At 67.5% G+C, this 21,560-nt stretch overlaps 1 protein-coding gene across 1 annotated transcript in view; it reads left to right on the top strand.

Annotated features, from left to right (window-relative positions):
* Positions 1-21,560, top strand: part of TMEM132D (transmembrane protein 132D) — a 111,707-nt gene that overhangs the window by 87,473 nt on the left and 2,674 nt on the right. The window contains exons 4-7 of the mRNA XM_045841130.1: positions 1,718-1,904; positions 12,539-12,682; positions 19,338-19,543; positions 20,654-20,930. Coding sequence (XP_045697086.1) covers positions 1,718-1,904; positions 12,539-12,682; positions 19,338-19,543; positions 20,654-20,930 — 814 coding nt within the window. The remainder of the gene's footprint in view (positions 1-1,717; positions 1,905-12,538; positions 12,683-19,337; positions 19,544-20,653; positions 20,931-21,560) is intronic.

Below are 21,560 nucleotides of genomic sequence, written 5' to 3'. Positions count from 1 at the left end.
AGAGAGAACGCGAAACATCTGTTTCCATCTGGAAGAAGGCAGGTTTTGAAGGCACGGCATTAACGCTGATTTATGTAGCCATGGAGAGGAGGCGGAGTCAGACGCAGCATGCTCGCCGGGCTCGGGGTGATGGAAGGCTGGGGCCGGCCGTCGGGGGCGGGGCGGCCCCTCCGTGGGTGCTGCGGCGTGGACGTGAGGAGGGGTGCGTGTGTGGGCCTGCCCGCGGCTCTGGCTCGTGTCCCAGGCTCTCGCCGTGGCAGCAGAACAAGGCAGACCATGAAGTCCCAACCGAGGGCTGAGGTCCCCGGGGCCGGGAGCCTCCCCTCTGAGGCCGGGCGGGGGCCAGCTCTGCGGCTCACCTGTCCTCCTGCGGGAGCAGAAGTGACCCGAGGGGGACACGGCACCCGCTCCCCTCGCGTCTCCTCCGCGGTAGTGAGTGCCCACGTGCGCGTCAGGGGAGGCAGCGGGGACGTGGCCTCTGGTCTTCTGAGCTCCTGGAGGCACCGGCCCCTCGGGCCCTGGCTTCTCCCTCCCTCTTCAGAGCCCCTGCCACGGGTCCCCGCTGCCCGGCCCCCTTCCTCCCCCCCACCCCGTGAGGTCTCCCTCTTACCGGGGTGTGCGTGGTAAGGGGTCTGTTCGCCTCTCCAGCCGCGGCCTGCAGCCCCCGGAGGCTGTGGCGGCTGGTCCCCAGCACGGCCCCGCCGGGCCCGCGGGGACAGAAGTTCCTTCTGTCGGCGGCTGAGCCAGAGGGAAGGGGCAGGACCTGGATGACCCGGCTCCGTGGGAGCGAGAGCGGGGCAGGCAGGGCTGGCGTCAGCCACCGTTGTCTCATTTCTGTCCCTACCCTCCTCCTCCCCCCCCGCCCCCACGGCCGAGTTGCCAGCCCTCAGTCTCCACGGCCCCCGAGTCATCCTCGCTGGGGGGCGCAGCCCCTGGAAGCCCCCTTCCCGTGGAGCCCCTCATGGAAAACTCGCAGGGGCTGGGTGGTAAAGACGGTCTTCCCGTCCTCCTTGGGAAGCTGCCCTGCACCTGTGGCCGTGGGCCCTGTCACGTCCCCGAGAGATGACCGCTGAGAGCGGCTGGCCGGGGCAGGCAGCGAGGGGGCTGGGCCGTCATGCCAGCACAGCGGCTGTGGGTGTGCCCTGGCGACCAGCGTGGCACTGGTAGCCACTGCGTAGCCGGGGGTGTGTGGGGAGGGGAGGGCACAGTGTCTGCAGACGCACGGTCGTCTCGCTGGCCCCGTCCCCCTGCCCCACAGCCCGGACTCGCCACCCCGCTCCCCCGTTCACGCCTCACCCCGAGCTCTGCACCCCAGCTCACCCCCCGGCACCAGGGCCACCCTGACCTCTGCCACCCTCAGGACGCCATGGGGGCCTGGGCTCACAGGGGTGTGCCTTTGGACACCCGGGCGCAGGCAGAGTGTGGGTGTCTGGGACAGAGGCCCAGAGAACCCTGTCCCCTGGCGCGCCCTCCTGTCGCCCTCTACCGCCACCCACCAGAGAGTGCGCAGCTTACAGACACAGCCATTGGGGAGCGTGAGCTCAGGGTCGCAGGCCCGGCAATACTGCAGGTCTCGGTGCTGGAGGCTCCTGTCTTTGGGACGGCGTGTCCATGAGCTCATGGCGGGGCTGACGGGAGCTCATGCGGGAGCCGGTCGGCGTGGCCACCCCGGGGAGCGCACGCCGACCCTCAGGGCTGTGGTCCTCTGCCCCCGCAGGGCCGACGGCGGCGCCTCCGAGGAGGTCATGCAGATCGACGTGGAGGTCGAGGAGCCTGGCGACCCGCCGGCCGCGCAGCTGGTCACCTGGCAGGTGGAGTACCCGGGCGCCGTCACCTCCGACCTGGGCGTCTCCGAGATCTACGTCAGGCAGAAGGACTTGATCGGCGTCATCCCTCTGGCCATGGTAAGGACGGCCCTGCCCCGGGCCCGCCACACGGGGCGTGGGGGCAGAGGAGGCACGGCAGCAGGACCCGGCGTGCCGGGGAGGTGCCGGGGAGAGCCGTGGAGGCCGGGGTGGGTCCGGGGGGTCTCCTGCGAAGCGTCCGCTCTGGGGGTCCCTGCGTCCTGAGATGGAACACTGGGACGCTGTTGAGAAAGGGGCCGGACCCCCGGGGTTAGACGGGGTCTCCCGTGACGTGAAGAGTGTCGGTGCTCTGCCACGCAGCGTGACCTCGGCGTCCCGGCACCTCGGACATGGCCGCTGAGAGCCCGAGTAGCCGGGGCGTGCGAGACCGGCAGGTGGGGGCTGCTTCAGCGGGGGTGCCCACCCCCCGGCTCATGCTGGAACGGATCTTCCTAAACACAGCGCTGCAGGGGGACGAGGCGGCCGCACTGCAGGCTCAGGTCCCTGTCGGTGACCCACGGTCTGGGAGGGCCAGCGGCCACCCTCGTCCCCTCAGGAGCACGCATGGCCCCCGGAGCCCCTCAGAAGGGCCGACTCTTTCAGCAGCGCCGGTGTGGGGAGGCGGGGCGGGGGGTGCCCCGCTCCAGGGGGACTGCCTGGTGCCCTGCCCCCAGCGTCCATGGCCGGGGAGCGTGGGCAGTGTGACCAGCTGGTGGCGAGGGGACTGCGGGGTCCCTGCTGTGGAGGGAGGGAGGCGGACGGTTGCCTGAGACAGCGGTGCGTCCCCACGTTGCTGGTCAGGGAACCTGCAGAGTTTGGGTGCGTCGTGGGGAGGGCTCCCTCGGACGGTTCCCCCCTTTGAAGGCACGGAGCCCCCGGCCCAGCACCTCCCGGTGGCGGCAGCAGTGTCCTGCGTGTGTGCCGTCGGTGGCCCCGTCCCCGGTTAAGGGGGGTGGGCCGGGCATGTGTCTCGAGTCCGTCAGTGTGTGCACTTGCTGCTTTTCAGCGCCTGTGCTCCACGAGCTCTCAGCGGAAGTCTAAGAGCCCGGCTCTGGGCAGGCCAGTCTCCGAGTCCCCGGGCCGCACCCCCACGGGAACCCCTGCTCTCACAGACCCCACCGTGTCTCGGAGTGGCCCCAGCGCCGCAGCCGAGGAGCTGGGCTGGGAGCCCGGACGGCGGGGCCCTGGGGTCCGTGCGTGCAGCCAGCCACTCGGCCGTGGAAACAGCGTCGGCTGCCGACGCGCTCGGTATGCAGGAAGATCTTCCGCACATGCAAATGCAAGAAGGCACGCTGGTGAGAACACGAAACTGAGAAGTCCTCCCGCAGCAGGAAAAGTCGTCTGGAAATGAATTATGTATTATGCACAAAGCCACTGCGGTTCCCTCCCCGCCCCCTGCCGCCGGTGCGCTGGAATGAGCTGTCCTCCGGCGGTGATTTATGACGGGAGGCGGCGGCGGCCGTGCCTCGGTGCTTCCAAAGGTGCTCGTACAGAGGGGGTCGGGAGCGGCCCAGCCACTGCGCTGCCAGCTGCATCGGTGACATGTTCTCGTGCTGTGGCCACTGCGAGGTGTTGGAGAAGGGCGGCCGGTCCAGGGCTGTGGGGCTGCCCCCACGCGCGGGCTCTGCCCTCCGTGCTGAGGGAGTGACCGGGCTCCCCGCCCACCTGCGGGAGGCGGCTGGCGGACGAGCACAGCCTGGCTGAGCAGGAGCAGCTCGGAGAGTCCGTGTGGGCTCGGAAGGACTCCGAGCAGGGCGCCGTGGACGACAGCGGCTGCGGGGGGTGGCAGCGGGGGGAGCCTCTGAGCCCGGTACCGCCGAGCGGTGACAAGTGTCCTCAGTCAGAGCCCCGGGGGGGTCCCGCGTGGGGCATCCCAGAGGAGCTGGCGCTTCAGGCGTGAGGGCGCATGGTGCCAAGGCCGGCGTGGGCTGCCTGGGCGAGCGTGAGAGTGGGGGAGCCCCGTGCCGCTGGGCCTCGCGGGGGCGGTCGGGTGCCCGTCGGCCGGGGCGGGCGCGGCAGGGTGCCTGAGCCCCGGTGCTCTCATCCCGCTGGTTCAGGACCCCCTCACCCAGCCCTCCGACGGCCGTCGGCTTGTGGCCCTGTCTGTGGGCCGGTTTCCCTTTTGTTCGTCCACTTTGGTTCCAGAGCCCCCAGGCTGGTGGGATCGCGCAGCGTCTCACGCCCCTCGTCCGACTTGCTTCACTCGGCACAACACGTCCGCCCACGCCGCCGCGCACGGCCAGACGCCGTTCTTGTTCACGGCCGAGGAATGCTCCATCCTGAGCACGCTCGTCTTTACCTGATCGCCTGCCGCGGGCACGCAGGTGGCTCCCGCACACCTGTGGCTGCTGTCCATAACGCCGCAGGGGACACGGGGGCGCACGCGTGTCTTTCCACCGTAGTGCTTTCGTCTCCTTCAGACACAGACCCCAAAGCGGCGTGGCTGGGCCGTGTAGCGGTGCTATTCTTAGTTTCCTTAGGAAGCTGCACCGCGTCCCGCCGTGGCCGCCCCGGTCTGCCCTCCCACCGGCGGTGCCCGAGGGGTCTGTCCTCCAGGTCCTCGCCAGCGCTGGCTGTTTGCGCCTCTGTGCAGGGTGGTCCCCCCACCCCCGGACACGTGCAGGGTGGTTGGTGTTGAGCCCTGTTCTGTGGACCCTTGCCTGTGCCCATCCCCTCGAGTGGGCGGCCTCGTCCCGGGCCCTGGGTGGGCTGTCTGTGGCGGGCAGTGGCCGCGGTCAGTGGGTGGGGAGAGGGCTGCCTCCCTGCGGGTCTGTCGAGGTTTCTCAGAAGCCCAGCCCCCGGTGCCGCCGGTCTCAGGGGCGGCCGCAGAAGCTTCCAGAGGCACCCTGACGTCCTGCGGGTGGCTCCTGCCCCAGATTTCAGTGTCCAGCTCACGTTATTTTATTATAAACCCTTCGCTTTTGTTCCTCCTTTATAGCTCAGTCCAGACTCCGTATCGATTTTTAAAGCGCGGGAGCTGGTAGATCGTTTTCATTATGGTTCTCATTTCAGGATAATGAATCCTGCGCTATAGTAATGCCTTACACGGCTCTCTCAGGCGGGGCTGGAGGCAGTGGGCTCGGGCCCCGCCCAGCGGGGCTCAGGCCGTGGTGCTCCGACCACGGCCGCCTCATTCCCGCGGCTCCGGAGCTGCCGCCACTCGCGGGCCCGGGGCTCTGGGGAGCGGCTCCTGGACAGACGCGGAGGTTCACGGTTCACGTCACCGACACGTGTCACAACACATGTCACAACACAGAACGCTGCCTTTGGCTTTTCTCCAGCCACCGACGGCTGTCGGCTTCGCCGGGGCTCCTGCAGCGCCTGTGACCCCGGTGGGGGCGACCGTGCCGTCTCCTCCTCTCTCTCCCGGGCTCTCCAGGGGCAGGGACCGCCCTCCTCTGCGGTCCAGTCAGGGTGGGGGGTGTGACCTGGAAGGCAGGGGCCCCCACATGTGAAAACAGTTTCAGAAAGGACACGTTTATGAGAACAGCGGGTTTCCTGTGGGGACAGGGATGCGTCTCGCACGGCGTCCCTCTCCGCGGGCCGTCCCCCCCCCACCCCCGGGCTGGGCCTCCGCGGGCCGGGGGTGGGAGCGGCCCCCTCCCTCGGCCGGGGTCGCACCTCGGGCCTCGTGACTCAGCCCCCGAGCCTGTGGGCTCCCCTCCGAGCAACCCCCGCTGCCGGTCGCCCGCTGGGACCGACAACCGCACCGCCTTCCCCTGGGCCCGCCCCCGCCGGACACCGAAACCACCCACGCCGCTGCCCGGCTGTGCCCAAGCCCTCAGCCTTCCTGCCGGCCACCCTGGCGCACTGTCCAGGGGGCCGGGGGGGGGCAGCGTGGAAGGTCGCCTGGGACCTGGCCTGTGCGCCTGTTCGCAGCACAGCCTCAGGGCTGACGGGCTCGGGGCCGGCGTGTCCTCCTCGCGTCTCGGAACGTTTTCCGAAGGCCGGCACGCTGCCACCTCCGGGGTTTCGGCTGCAGCTCCCGGAGGCGAACACCTCCCAGGAGCTGAGGGGCGTGCGGGACCCTCGGGTGCCCCCGACAGCTCAGCCACGTCCTCTCTGGTGTCGGGGGCACCGAGTTTCCTCCCTCTGGACCCCAGACTCGGAATTTGGGGAACCCTCGGGAGCCAGGTCGTTTCGAGACCCCGTCCAACTCCATCCAGCCTGGGTGTGGGGGGGGCGGGGGGGTCAGTGAGACTGCACCCTTCCCTAGCACGTGGTCGGGGTGACACCCACTCGGGGGTCGGGGGGCAGCTCACCCCGCAGCCGCCCTGCCCGCCGCACGGGAAGAGCACGCTGCAGGCACTGCAGCCCCCACGGTCGCTGCCTCCCCATGGGGCCCCTCGAGCCCCGGCGTGCTGCGTGTCGGCCTCGTCCAGCCTGCGAACAGGGAGGCCTGGAGGGTTTGTTTCTCTTCTCCAACCTGGGAGCGCCCCGGCTCCCTCCGGTGACCCCGCTTTGTGGGGGGGCGACCCGTCCCCACTGCCGTCAGCTGTCCCGTTAGGTAGGGCCTGCGGGTTCCACGCAGGGCTTTGTCTTCCTGCCTTTGTGGGGGCGTCCCTGCAGCTTGTGAGACCTGGCTTTCCTTTCCTTTCCTTTCCTTTCCTTCCTGGACTCCTTGGGTCTGTGGTCTGACCGCCTTCCCCTCGGTGGTGGGGAGCGCCCCGGCTGCGTCCCAACGAGAGCTCCGTCCCGCACCTCCCAGCCCCTGGTGGTGGCAGCCGGCTGATTGGGAGCCAGCAGCAGGGTGGCATTGGGTCGCCATTTCCCCAGAAGGGGAAGCAGGGCACCCCCACTCCAGACGCCACCCCCCCCAGCCGAGGACAGCCCTGCTGCAGGCGGCGTCACGGCGCCAGGAGAGGGCAGGCATGCACGGAGGCCCCAGCCGAGAGGGGCTGGGTGGAGGAAAAGCCGTGAGATAACCTGGTGCCCAGGTCCTGACGACGCAGTCACCGAACTAGTAATTCGATCGGGGCCGGGACAGTTCATTTCCTCTGCATTTACCAACAGAACGTCGCCACAACCATAGAATATCAGAAACCGGCGGATGTTCCACAGGAGCTGAGAGAGCCTGTGCGTGGCAGGGAGCCCGGGAGACCCCCCATGTGAAGACGGCCCTGACCTCATCGTCGCTGCCATTTATACGAATTACACCCTTTCCAGGGGGTTTTCACGTTGTCCTTGGATTCTTCTTGAAACTTCGGAAAATCTGCACCAACACACATGGCTGAGCTCCAACTCGCAGCACTAATTTTAAAACAAACTTAAATAGTCTGTCCAAGAATGTCCCAAGTTGCTTTTGGAATGGCTAAATTCGCTCCGGAGAAAAAAAATCCCCGGCCAGGCCCTGCCTCGGCGCCCGGACGGACGGAGACACCGCCGTGGCTGCACTCGTGACCTCGCGTTTCCCAGTGCCCTCCCTCCCCGTGGCCCCTGCGGTGTGACCCTCTGGGCCAGCATGTCCCCAGCGGACGCCCGTGCAGCGCCCTGAGCACGGCTGATCCCTGCCTTAACCGCGCTCTGTGGAGGGCAGACCGCCCTGTGCCCGCGCGTGGCCGCTGGCTCCGCGGTGGGGCCGTCCGCCTGGAGCAGCTGCATCCCCAGCCCCCACACTTCAGCCCAGACCTGTGTGTCTGCGGGCCCTGGCCTCCCAGCCCCACCGTCCCCCTCGGGACCCCCACGGAGTGCGGCCTCCGATGTCTCACTTGGCTGGCTAATCATGTCCCGGACCCCTGTTCTGGGAAGAGGCGAACCACAAGTACACACATCGGACGCACACCGCCAGAGCAGGGGCGGGGGGCGGGCTGGTTCTGCTGGCGCTGGCTCTCTGGCCCCTCCCAGATCCGCACTCTGCTCTGCTGGGCAGCCCTGGCCGAGGAGCGGCTAATGAGGGTGATTTGGAGCAGATTTCACGGCTCAGCAAGGGTGCCAGTGGGGTGTGACAAGGACAGTAACAGCCGGCCCCTGAGGTGTGACGGGGCGAGAAGGAGGAGGAAGCAGGCCCCGGGAGCCGGAGGCAGGGCCATGGGGAGCAGGCTGACCTGGCGGTGCTGAGACCTTCCGTTAAAGGGACAGAGCCCTGGGGGGACCCTGCAGGGACGCGACCAGGTGCCCTGGCCCATTAGACTCCCGCTGCCCTCCCACCATCGACGCTGGCACCCGGCGGGACGGACTCCAGCCACCACCCAGTCCCCACGGGGACAGTGAGGACCATCCCCTGGGAGGGGTGAATGGGAGGAAGCGGGGCGGGCAGCCAGGAGGAGGCGAGCACCGGACCAGCCCCAAGCCTGTCACGCAGGAGCTGCCGCCGTGCCTGTGCAGTCCCCTCCCTGCTCCAGCGCCTCCTGCCGGCAGCCCTCAGGAGGGGGGCGCACAGCCAGGAGCTGTTCGGGCAAACGGTCCAGTCTACGTTTTAGAGTCGGCTGCACCCAGATTCCTGAAGTGCTGTTGACCTGTGAACTGCGCAGGCCCACGTACACGAGGAGGCTTTTCAGTCAATCCCTGCGTTTCCCGTCCGCGGGTGCGAGTCCGTGCGTGCAGCGGGCTGACTGCGTGCATTTTATTTGGGGGACTTTGTTTGGGGTGTGCCAGGGCCCCGGCCCCAGTCCCGGCTGGGCACCAAAGGGCAGATAGGTCTCCAGGGAGCCCGAAGCCACACACAGACCCCCGCCCGCACGGGGTCAGAGCCCCGGACCCCCGCGTCCCCGAGGTGGGCTGTGGCCTCATGGGACTGGCCCTCTGATGGGCAGCAACTGCGGTGCCCTCAGGAGGCAGGTGAACCGAGGTCCCTCCAGACGGGGGACACTGTCCTGAGCTTGGGAGAGCCACTGGTCGCCCTTAATTCTGATTTTCTGGCGTAATAAACCCGCCGTCCTCAGTGCACCCTCTGCATGTTCCCCAGTGTCCAGTGTCCCGCAGGGCACTCGGAGTGCGTGCAGCCGCGAGGAACGTCTCTCCTCTGCCCGGTGGTCAGCGGCTGGCTGTGCGCTGCGCACAGGGGTCCCCGTCCTCGCGGGAGGAGCGGCTGTGAACAGAGGGCCTGCCGGCACCTGGCCGCTGGCTGGGGGCTCCGACTCCAGACGGAGGCCTGGCCGGGCACCTGCTCTGTGCGCTCAGCGAAGCCCGATCGGCCGACCGGAGAAGGTTCCGGCGGTCAGTCCACGCCCACGGGCAGCAGGCCGTGCGAGAAGTCGTCGTCTCAGGGGCACTCGGCCGGCGTTGGCTGAACCCGCGCAGAAGTCAGGCAGCAATAATCTATCTGATATTGACGTTTCACACTCTCGCTCACGCTAAATAAAACCCCATTAAGGAACCTAATTTACTTCGCATCAAGCTCGCCTCTACGAGGGTTGGAATCGAATCTCCCCGCAGACAATGAGGAGGCCCAGAGTGACGGGGACATGTGGGTGTTTCGGGGCGCAGGCTTGGGAGCCAAAGCCGCATGCAGAGTTACCCTCTGGGTGCCGGCCGGCGCGGTCGGAGCCCCTGGGCGTCCGTCGCTTCCAGGAGCACCGTTGCTCTGAGGCCGGTCGTGTGTTCTCATGGAGCTCCTTGGCCTCCACAGGCGGGAGCCCCCGCCGAGCTGCAAGCGACCGGCAGCCCGATTCCCACTCCCTTACTGGGACTTCCACCCCTGACCACCTCAGGGCGCCCCCTGGCTCGGCCGGGACGAGGCTGGGAGTGTGTTCCTTCTCTCTTCTGCCGTCGTTGTACGGATGCTTCTCCACAATCCGACTCCCAAGGCGCATGTTGTCACAGGTTTCCCAGAAGCCACATTTCGAACCTGTGTGTGTGCACGTACCTGGTGCCGGGCCAGGAGAGCAGCCTGGTTGGCGCGGCCCCCGGGGCACGGCGTGGGCTCAAAGTCAGGGGACACTTCCACGTTCCGGGTGGTTCTCTCTCTCCCTGCGTGTTTGGGACGTCCATCGCAGCGACGGGCCAGGTTTTGATTCCTAAAATGTATGCTTTACTGTTTTTTTATTTGAACCCACTGACCCTTGGAAATACAGGGACTTAATCAGGCAAACAAACTCCGGTGGGTCAGTGTCTGGTTCCGGCCTCCTCGCCCGAGTCACACGGACATGCATGTGTGTCCGAGCTCCTTCCACACACTGGGGTCGGCGGGTTTCACGGGCTCGCTCCCGGCCCTGCCGAAAGCCATCGCCCCGTCCCGGGGCGGGACAGCAGGGTTTCCAGAGCCTCCTTGGCGGCACGTGCCCCGCGGGAGACACTGCCCGTGGGTGACCCACGCCCTCCCCTGAAGCACGCGGGACTGGGGCACGGTGTCCCTCTGTCTGGCGCCCGTGCCGAGCACGTGGGAGACGGGGGTGCGCCTGTCCGTGGGAGCCTCCCTGGCAGTGGGTGGAGTCCGTAAAAGTCAGTCTTGGGCCACATCCTCGAGGGCGTCGGGGCCGCTGGGTGAGCGGGTTCAGCCGCTCACCGCATTTAAAAAGTGACAATGAATAATAAATTTAGGAAACAAACATGGCCTTAGGCGATTTATCGCCCCGTGGCGATTAATTCCTCCTTCAGGGAATTTCTGTAATGCTGTCTAATCAGCTTAAGGAGTTAATTAAACAGCTGTCACTTAACTTTCTAATTCTGCAACGCAACGCTAAACAAGATTGGAAATTAGTTGTGCGGAGCCACGGCGGGGCTTCGTGGCTCCGGGAGATTTCCTCAGGTGGCCCCGCGCCCAGGCGGCGGGGGCCGGGGTGGCTGCGGAGAGGGCCTGGGGCCCTGGAGGGTCGCTCACCTCGCTGGAGAGGTGGACAAGGAGGCAAGAGTTGAGAGGCTCCCCACCCCGCCCCACCGTTTTCTCCGAAGGGGCCTCACCTTGGGAGGCGGCTTTCTGCCAGGGCCGAGGCCACAGATCAGATGGGGGCCTGCAGGTCAGAGCAGCCGTGGGTGCGTCCCACGCAGGTGCCCCCGTGGTTCTCACGGAAGGTGACCGCGCCGCAGGTACAGATCACGGGATTTCACCTAAAAAATACCGACTCTCAGCCTCTCTTGAAACACCAGGAACCTGCGAACCCGGCCAGTGCCCCCCCCTCCCGGAGCAGCACGGGGCCGGGGCTCTCACTCTGCTGTAGGCAGGCGCAGCAGGGTGAGGGCTGCCCGGGCCCTTCCCTGGGGCCGGGGACAGGCGGGGCCGGGGACAGGCGGGGCCGGGGACAGGCGGGGCCGGAGCAGGAAACAGCAGGCTCGCCCTTCTTCCCAGACCGTCGGGAGCTCCTCTCAGCCGCCACCCTGGCTCCCCAGTCGGGGACCACGCGTGACCTTTGCCCCCAGACGCTGCGGGAAGCGGCCCCACATCCCGACATCGCCTTTTTCCTCTCGCTGCGTCTGTGCCCCGAAGAGAACAGAGTCCCCTTGGAAGCCCGCAGAGGAGAAAAAGTTAAAACCGCTGCCGGGGCCGCGGGGCCCTCAGACGGGAGAAGGCGGGCGGGCTCTGTGAAACCCGGCACCTTCCGAGCCGCACTCCGGCTGTCGGGATGGAAGCCGTGAGAACACGCGTGTCGCCACGGCCACGGGCTGCACCTGCTGCGCGGGTCCTGGGCCCAGCCCCTCGGGGAGAGCGAGGTCGCACTCGGGGCTACACAGCCAGCTCGAGGGGGACGGCGCGGTGACGGGAGGGCGAGAAACTCCTTCCTGGAGCCGCGGTGCACAGGCGGTCCGCCGGGAGGGCCTCGGGCCCTGCTCCCACGGCACACAGGGCGGCCGCCCCGCGGCGCCGGCCTCTGCCCAGCGTGTGGTGGAGGCTCACCGGGGACCAGCCAGACACTCGCTGGGCCCGCGTGGGCGTGGGGTGAGCGGGACTGGAACCGTGGATGCTGCAGGCTGGCACTTGGAGTCCTGTCACAAGCGTGGGTCACACGGGGCCCCCGGCCCTGTGGTTGGAGGGGACAGCCCTGCAGGCGAGACCCAGGTCTGGGTCCTGGGGCGCGGTGCTCTCATCTGAAAAACGGGCCCGGGGACCCCAGTGGGGCCTCTGTGACCGGAACTGAAGAGGGACCGGGGTGGGGCGGCGTGAGGCCAGAGCCCAAGGTCTGGGGGGGCCAGGTGAGGCCAAGAAGAACATCCAGGTTACAGTGTCCAGGGCTGGAGGGCCAGGGGACAGCAGAGTGGGCTGCGGTTGCTTCTCGGGTGGGTCTGTGTTCATGCACCCACTCGTGGGACCAGTGGGCGTGGCTGGGCACCTCTGGGTCCTGGTGAGAAGGGGCAGACCCAGCTCCAGGGGGCCTGGACCCGAAAGCCATCGGGAAGGTGCAGGAAGTGGAAGAAAGCCGGGAGAGTACAGACAGGGAGGGTCTCGGGCTGTGCGCCCCTCACACGCCCCACGGGGAGCTCGCCTGAGCCCCTTGTGTGGCCCTCACTCCCCAGCCAGCAGCGGGACGTCATGTCGGACTCGCTCTGTGGGAGCTCAGACCTGCCGGCCAGACGGGCACGCAGACCCAGGGGCCGTGTGGCCTCTCTGTGACCCACATGGAGAGCGCTGCTAGCCAGGCTTGTCGGGTGTGACGCTGGTGATGGGTTATAGCTCATGCGTCTCCCCTCGACCACCGTGACCCCGGGGCTGGTGCCAGCAGTGGCTGGCTGAGCCAGCGTGAGGGGCCAGGTGGCACTCGGGGAGGCTGGGGAGGCGGCCGAGCCCCGGGGGGACGTGATGGTGGCTGTGCTTGGTCTTGCAGGAGGCGGACATCCTGAACACGGCCGTCCTCACGGGGAGGGCGGTGGCCGTCCCGGTGAAGGTGGTGTCTGTGGAGGAGGACGGTGCCGTGGCGGCCCTGCCGCAGTCGGTGGAGTGCAGGTCGTCGGACGAAGACGTGATCAAGGCAAGTCTGCCCCTCCCCCATCCCCACAGACCCTCCCCGCATCTACATGCAGGTGCAGCCAGCTGTGGGGGGTCCCTGAGCCCCCAGGCCCCCCACCTACTTGTCCTGCTGCTACATCCATGGAAGAGGATGCAGAACAGCCCGGTGGGGAGGGGCCTGGCCCGAGGGCCCCGGACCTAGTGTGTTTGCTGGGGCTGGTGGCGTCTTCCCAGCCGCTGGTGCAGGACCCTGTGCCCCCGCAGCAGGTCGGGAGGGGAGGGTGGGCTGCTGGAACCCCGGCTGACAGGTGGGTGAGACACCACCCTGTCACCGGCTGTGACTGTGGCGGGGGTCCAGCCCTGCTGTAGCCGCGCAGCAGTGACAGCCCGCCAGGCGCTGCCTGGGTTTTCGCAGCATCGTCTGCAGCAGGTCGATTCTCTTGCTCCTGTCTGTTGCCTCATGGTTGCAACATGGCTGCCACACCTCCAGCCACAGGTTCACAGTCCACACAGGGAAAGGAAGGAAGGAAGCAGGAAGGGGTATAGATGAGATCAGGAAAGCAAAGCATTCCCAGAACCTGCCACTTGTTGCCTGTTGTGCGGAAGGCATCACGTAGCCACGGCCACTCTTCACGGACTTGAGGTGGAGACGGAACATCCCAGTGGGGCTCTGTAGGGCCAGCATGAGTTGGGGCGCATGCCGTGGCCGGGTGCTGTGGGCCCAGCCCAAGAGGGGTGCCCGAGGCAGGAGGAGGTCTCTCCAGGAAGAAGCGGGACAGCCGTGAGAAGCACTGTCTTGATCTCCGCTCAAGTGCCCACACCCATGGCGGTGCTGGCACTCGAACCCAGCACGCCTGTCACAAACGGCAGGCCGCAGGCCGCCAGCAGCCCGTGCTCACCCGCTGGGTCCCAAGGTCCCCCCCAGCCCCTGGGAAGCGGCCTGGAGAAGTCCGGCAGCACAGCCCACACATGGTATGGCCTGATGGTGATGGCGAGGAGTGTGGGCCCTGGAGGTGGACCCCCGAGACGGAGCGGGCGCCGCCCAGGGCCTGCTGGCGGCAGCGGACAGGGCGTCCACCTGGAGCGTCGGCTGTCTGCCGGGGTCACAGTGGTGGGCGTCATCTGGGGGGCCCTTCGATCAGGTACACGGGGTCCTTGGAATGGTGCTGGCCCGGGGCCAGGGCTCTGCATCATCCCGGCCCTGACCGGGCCCGGCAGGCCTCACGGCGAGCTGACGACACCGACACCAGGAGGAGGAAGAGTCACAAGGGGAGGGGGCGGAAGGACAGCCGTGAACCACCTGGCCACGGCGCCTTGTCCTTGAGGACAGCGGGCACCCCAGAGCTGGGCGGGGACGCCCAGTCACATGGGGTCGTGGTGTCCATAATTCGGGTTTTCAGGACTCGAGCCTTTGCAAGTGACAAGAACCCAGCTCCAACTTGTTCACACACGTGCCCGTAAAAATACTTCATTGGCTCCTGTAACTTCAAAATCCTGTGAGCTTCAGGTACGGCTGTCTCCAGGGGCTGGAAGAGTTCCCCATGGATCTGTCTCCACACCTTGGCTCTGCTCCCCTGTGTGCCAGCCGCCGTCTGGGGCAGGCTCCCCCGTGAGGGGGTGGAGCCGGTCCCCAGCAGCTCCGGGTTCGTGCTCAGCCGGCTTCAGAGCCCCAGGGGAGAGGGCGCGCCTGCGTGCCCACGGCTCCCCAGCTGTCTCGGGCATAGCTGTCACTGGGCGCCCGCACCGTACGCCCACCGCTGAGCTCACTGGGCAGTGCGGGGGGAGGGGTTATACGCGGAGGCCTGAGGCCTGTGCCCACGTGGAGACAGAGGGGCCACCTCCGTCTGGGCAGGGAAGCGACACAGCACTGGCGCCACGCCACCTGCCTGGTCAGGTCTTCCTGACGCCGACACCAGGACAGAATTGCACCGTTAAGCCATTTATTGGGAGAAAAGCCCGTGGAGGACGAACGGGGTGGGTGGGGGCAAAGAGAGGCGTGGCCAGACCCAGACGCAGGCGAGCGCACGCCTTCCGGGAGCCGGGGCTCACTGCACGGGGCGGGGGGACCCCTCCTCCAGGGCTGAGCGGCACCGGCTGCCTGCGAGCCCCGAGCATCCTCTCAAAGGCCGGTGTGCACGGGTGCCCCGGGGGGGTCATCGAGGACGCGTGAGCGTTCGGGTCACACGCGCCGGGCGAGCTCTGGAGGTCCATCCAGCGCTGTCCGGACCAGGGCCGCGTTCTCCCTGCAGTGGTGGCCAGACGCAGGGCTGGCGCCGGGGAGGGGGCGGAGTCTGAGGGTCGTCAGCGCCCCCGCCCGGGGGATTTAGGAATTTAGGATGCATCCCTGTAGGATGGATGACAACACTGCCTAATTATGATTGTGGACTGTACGCTTATATTATGGTTACATATTGCACAATTCTACATGTGTGATTTACAGCACGTAATTATATGTTTTGTGTGTAATGTATTGCACATGGACACCTATACAAGCATATATGTGCATACCTTTCCCTGTTGTTTCACGAACATTCCTGGTAAACATATGGAAAGGAAATTCTTTTCCTCTTTAGAACAATGGATTGCACAGCTTTTCTCGCCTTTAAAAACGCTTTGCATACGGCTCGCTGCCCACACCAAAAGCGGCATCGAAGGTGGAACTCCTTTGTCAGCCGCGCAGGGCGATCGCTTCGTGCGGATGAATCTCGGCGGCTACAGGGCTCGGCGGTTACAGGGCACTCCGGCCTCTGAACCGCGGGAGTGCGGCCTGGCCAAGTTCTCAGTATTTGTCCTCCTGCAGCAGCTTGGAAATATTAAGAAAGCATTTGCTTTTAAGTTTCCAAGAGCCGGAGTGCGTGCCTTCAGCGGGAACTAATTAGGAGGAGTCCCTGGGGTCCGGGGACGCCCCTGAGACTCAGAAACACGGAGCCGGTGTCCGTGAAGCATGGAGTCTCGGGCTCTGCTTGCTGATTATTCCGTCGTGGTTTCTCGCCTTCCGGTAAACATGCTGAGTGGGCTGGGCGCTGTGACACTAGTAGTGACCAGCAGTTTCTTAGGGGACCTTGCATGCGGGGGCTTGCTTTCTCCGCAAACGGACGCCTTCAGCCCCAAACTCAGCAGGAGGAGGCGCTGCCCTGGGGAGCTCGCTCCGCGCTCCGCGTGGATGGGTCCCTCGTGCTCGTCTGCACGCACTGGCGCTCGGGAGAGTGCGCGCACGCACTTTCGTGCTCGTGCGTGTGGAGCAGCAGCCGGCGATGCCCGAGCTCCACGCTCTCTCAGAGGCACGCGCGGGGCACGCACGGTGGGCCACCCGTGGCCTGGCCCCCGGGGATGAGCTGCCCCTACACGTGGAAGTGCGCAGGGACCCCGGGAGCGCGCTGGTGGCGCTGCGAGGGGGCTTTCTGGCCGGCGGCAGACCGCGTCCAGCGCTCCGCAGAGGGTGGCGTGCGCGCTCGCTGGGGTCCGCACCGCTGGTCCTCGGCAGTTACGGGTGTTCCTAGCAGCGCGCCTTCGCCACTCCCCCAGACGCAGCTTTGTCCTGCATCACTGATGGCCGTCCCCGCCGGATGGAAATCGAAGAAATGACTTTATCCTGGAAAGGTCAGCCGGCCTGGAGCTAGGAGGACCGGGCCTTCCAGGGGCATCACCCAGGTTGCGTTCGGAAAGGGTGCGAGCGGGGGCTTTCCAGACCGCCTGTCCGCCCCCGGCCAGTTTCTCGGAGGAGACAGCGCCCCAGAGGGTGTGCCAGAGCGGGCACAGACTTGTCAGGCACCCGCGTGCGTGGCGCCCCCACCTCCGGGAACACTTCTGCGGTGTCGGAGTCGTCCGCACTGTCGCCGTCAGCACAGGCGCAGAGGGACGCGGGTGTGGTTAATAAACGTGTCGGCGGCGTGTGCCTCACCGCCAAGGCGCGCACTCCGTTTTCTCCAAGTCTTCCTCCTGCGAGGCGAGGAAACAAAATTACAGTAACAGCCTCACCGAGGTCCTCCTCCGCCAGGGCGCCCAGCTGGCTGTCCCGGGGGAAGGGGCAGAGACCTTCCCAGTGCAGGGGGAGGGGGCATGCCTCTTTAAAGACCGGGCGGCTCCACCCCGAGAGACCCGAGGGCCCACTTCCTCAAACGTGACCACCACGACCGTGCACGGTGGCTTCCTGCGTGTGCCCCAAGAGCTGGAAGCGACCCGCGGGCCCAGCCACGGGAGAGCAGATAAACCCAGGGTCCACCCATGAAGCCCTTCTTGGCAGAAAGGACGGTGGGGCCCAGGAGGGGACATGCTGGGTGGTGTCTTCTCTGCGGAGTGCGTGGCCAGGACAACAGTGCCGACAGGCGGGGTGGGGAGGAGAGGGAGCCGGCAGCTTCGGGGGTGGCAGCGTCTGGATGCGGACCTCCTGGTCACACACCCACTGAGCGGAAGATGCACGTGACCCCGAGCACACAGACCTCCGCGTCTCGGGTGTGGGATGCCTGCGCGGGCCGGGAGCGGTCCTGCCGTGGGTGGCCGGGGCGGGCCGGGGCCGGGAGCACCGCGCCTGCTGCTCCGGAGGTGGGGACTTGCGCGGTGGGCCACGGCGTCCTCCTGGCCCCTGGGACTCTGCAGGAACCCGGGCTGGGGACGCGTGTCTCAGGACACACACGCAGAATCACGCACAGAAATCCTGAGTGTTCGTGGAGACTGAGGAAAGAAAGCAACAACAAATCACGAGTTGGAAAGAGAAGGAAACACTGCAAATGTCCCAAAACGTGAGAATAACAGAGTTTTGCGGAGCGACTTCCTGAGCCGCCTCACAGTGCGTGTTCCTGCGCAATCTCGCTGCGCCAGCTTCCAGCGGTCCCTGTGGGGACTCGAGAAAACGGTGACGCCTGCTTCCGCCCCGTCGTCCCCTCTGCCGCCCGCGAGTCCTGGTGGGGGTTCGGCGGGGGCAATGCAGGAACCCGTGTCCTCCATCCCCCCACCCTCCATCCCGCCACAGCGGGTGGCGTCGCACCGCAGGCCTCCCCTGCGGCGCAGAACAGGCTCGTGGCCTCGCGGCGACCGGAGCGCTGCCCACGGCCGGCCTTCACTCTCGCCCCGCGCGGCGGCGTCAGAGGTGGCGTCAGAGGTGGCAGGGCGCCGGCGAGGCCGGGTTGGCCCACGCGCTCTCGGACAGGAGGGTTCACGCGGGGCTTCGGGCCGCCGCAGACCTACCTCCTCCACCTAGTCGTTTAAAAGTTGTCTTTTGACGGAAAAGCGAGAAGCTGTCCCCAAGGTAGGTAGAGCTGTCTCCCCTGACGGCACCCGGACACCTGCCTGTCACCTAGGAAACGGCTCTCCGCGGGGACGCAGGGGAGCCAGGTGGGGGGCGGGGCCTGACGCCACACTCAGTACCCACGGCCACCGCTCTTCCGTCCCCGCGGTCGCCAGCGTCCCTTGCCATTCAGTCCGGGATAAAACCAACCCCGAGGAGGCGATGCCTCGTCGGGGAAACGGGGGCAGACATTGCTTCAGGCCAAATTTAAACGGGAGGGTGGGTGGGCAGAATTTTAATACTCTTAGCTCTAGCGCTTAAAAAAAATGGGGGGAGAGAAAAACGAGAGAAAAGTGTACATTTCCCACGAATGTCGGTGATACTTAAGTAAGATTAATACTCACAGAGCATTTCGGCAGAAAAAGAGAAGCAGCATTAGATCCTCGCCAGTGCCGGCTGTGCGCAGCGGAATCGGAGGCCCTAGCTGTGGCGCCGTGATTGTTGCGGGGGTGGGGGGTGCTGGGAGCTGTGATGGGCCGCTCCTCCCCCCTCTGGGTGGCAGAGTGGGCATCCACAAACCCGCCAGCGTGGACCCCTAGGCACATTTGGCCGAGGCGGGCAGACTGTGCCTGCCAGCTCCCCAGACCCCGTGTTGCTGCGGGTCACCTCGAGTGCACGCGGTGAGCAGGGGACGGAGGGGGCGTTCCGCTTGCCAGCTCCAGCTCTTGCTGTCTCCTGCCCTGGGTGTGCTGGGTGCCTGTCCGGCCGCCCTCGGGCACTAGGGTGTCCTCCCAGCGGGGAGGGGCAGCTCAGCCGTGGGCTCCCTGGAGCCAAGCCCGGCCTGGCCACCTGGCAGGGGCTTGGTGAGGAGGGGTCCAGGGCGGAAATGCCCCAGGGCCCTTGGGAAGATCTGCCCCCCCACCCCGGGAGCTCAGCAGTAATCCCTCCACCGCGCCCACCCCCCACACTCCCCCCACCTGTGACAGTTCAGCCTGAGGCAGAATCAGAAGGGCGAGAGGAGCCCAGGGGTGAGGACGGCGAGGCCAGGCCCTGGTGTGAGGAGGTCACCCGGGCCGGTCCCGCCCCTGTGCTGCAGGCGCGGGGCGGGGGGACAGCCCATCCGTCCCCCAGGCTTCAGCGAGGGGCCCGCCGTGCCCTTGGCTGCCTGGCCTGCAGATCGTCGGTGACCTGCCGTTAACAATGCCGGCACAGCCTGGGGGTTCCCCACGGGCTCCCCCTCGCAGCCCCCCCCTGCTCTCTCATCCCCCGGGGCCACACGCACTGCTCCCCACCCACCCACCCACCCGTGTCTCGGCATGCCCCCACTCTCTCAGTCCTGGAGCTCAGGGGACAGCTTCCCCCAGCCGTCATCCCGGGGCCGGCCGGGGCGCCGCCCTCCCCCGTCCCTGAGCCGTGGGACCCGAGGGGAGCGCCTGCCCATCTCTCTGTGCAGGTGTCCGACCGCTGCGACTACGTCTTCGTCAACGGGAAAGAGATGAAGGGCAAGGTGGACGTGGTGGTGACCTTCAGCTACCAGCACCTCAGCGGGGCCCTGGAGATGACGGTGTGGGCGCCCCGGCTGCCGCTGCACATCGAGGTCTCGGACGCCGAGCTCAACCAGGTCAAGGGCTGGAGGGTGCCCGTCGTCCCCAGCGGCAGGTGGGTGCGTCTGTCAGGCCCGTCGGAAGCCCGAGTCCTGTGCGAGGTGGAGGGGGGAGTCCTCTGAGAGGCCGGTTTCCTAGTCCTTCCCTTAAACGTCCACCCTGTGTCAGCAGGGGAGGGTGGCCTCAAGGACAAAGGCGTGGGTGCCTTGTGACGCTTGAAGCAAAGGTCCCTCTCTTAACCCCTGGGGCTGGGGGGCGGCGCTGGGGGACGGGGCTGGGAGTGCGTGTGGCTGTGGCTGAGGCAGGAACTGCCCGGGGACTCCCAGGGAGTCGCTGAGCCCGAGATGCTGCCACGGTGTCCACCACAGAGACAGCAGCAGATGCTGAAGGGACGGCCAGCGCCTGTCCCCATGCCTCCAACGTCACCGCCCACGTGCATCGCCCCCTCCCCCCTCCCCGGAGGTCGTGTGTGCCCGCCTGTCCTCAGGCCTGGGGCCCCGCCAGCCCTGCACAGGCCCTGGGCACCCGGTGTCTGCCGCCCCAGCAGCCGGGGACTTGCCCCGGAGCTCCGTGCCGCCCCACAGTTCCTGTGGATCCGGGTCCGGGCCGGCCGAGCTGGGGCTCACGCAGAGGGGCTCCTGTGGTCGTCGGCAGGCCTCAGCCCCCCCCCAGGAGGTTGAAACTGGACCCCCCAGTTCCTCACTGGCTGTGGCCTCGCTCAGGATCTGGTCGCGCGGGTCCGTCCAGGGGGTCGCTCCCAGCATGGCCCCTGCTCCCTCAGAGCGAGCGAGAGACCAGACAGGGACAGATCCCCGGCGAGGGGCGCCCCCCCCCGCTGACCCTCACCTGCCAGCGGCATTGCGTCCCCTCTGCTCCGCTCTCGCGTCGGAGGAAAGCCGCTGGGCCCGGCCCACAGTCCGGGAGAGCGGATTCCCCAGAGGGGCAGCCGGGCGGCGGGGCTCACGGGGCGGGGGGGGGGCACTGCAGACCTGCGTCTGGACCCCAGCCCTTCAGTATTCTCGCCACGCCCACCGTCCCGCGGTCTGAGCCCACAGCAGCCCCGCCCCCACAAGCCCCGCCCCTCACACGCAGCCCCGCCCCCACAAGCCCCGCCCACACCCTCGGCCCGAGGAGCGGGCCCTGCTAACCTGCTGACCCTCCGCAGGCCGGCTCCGGACAGCGAGGAGGAGGAGGAGGACGCGGAGCGGCGGGCGCGGGGCTGCGCCCTGCAGTACCAGCGCGCCATGGTGCGCGTGCTGGCGCAGTTCGTGGCCGAGTCCGCCGAGCCCGGGGCTCACCTGGCCCACCTGCTGGGCCCCGACTGGCAGGTGGACGTCACGGAGCTGGTGAAGGACTCCATGCAGGTGGAGGAGCCGCGGGTCGCCCAGCTGCACGGGGGGCAAGTGCTGGTTGGCCGGGAGCTCGGGATGACCACCGTCCAGGTGAGGCGCCCGCACAGGCAGGCGCGGGCCGCCCCCGGTCCCGGAGGGCGGCCGTGAGGCTCCCCGAGAGGGCCCCTCGTGTCCCAGCGAGCGGGCCTGCCCTGGGCCGGCCGGCGGCCCCCCCCCTCTCCCCACCCACTGACGCACGCACAGGGCTGACGCCTGGAGCCGCCGCGCGGTGCGGGCCTGGCCAGGGCCGGGCGCTCTGAGCGCAGTTCGGTGCCCAGAGACGATGCGGCGGGGGCGGGGCCGGCTTCCCGGGCGTGCAGCGTGGGGCACGTCCTGGTGGGTCGCCTGTTCCCGCGCCCCTCGCTTCTTCCCTTTCTCCTGGGGATCCCGGGGATCCCTCCCGATCCCCCTGGGTTTCGCACGCGCGTGTCCGCCGTCTCCTGTGGACTCGTGTCGCGTGCCCTTGCCGTTCGGTGTGATGAACCTCAAAGGGGGCTCAGACTGGGAACCCCGGGGTGGCACCTGCAGAGGCCCCGGAGCCGTGATAACGAGGCCGCCCTGGCCGACAGCCTCAGAAACGTCGCCAGCGCCTGGCAAAGGGCAGCAAGTGCCTGGGCAGCGGGCGGGCGGAAGGCGGAGCCTGTGTCATAGGTGGGCTGGGGGCGGGGCTTCGTCACTGGC

Source organism: Phyllostomus hastatus, unplaced genomic scaffold, assembly GCF_019186645.2.
Source record: "Phyllostomus hastatus isolate PE091 unplaced genomic scaffold, TTU_PhHast_1.1 phas_contig_1162, whole genome shotgun sequence".
NCBI classification, from domain to species: Eukaryota; Metazoa; Chordata; class Mammalia; order Chiroptera; family Phyllostomidae; genus Phyllostomus; species Phyllostomus hastatus.
This window is presented reverse-complemented; position numbering and strand designations above follow the sequence as displayed.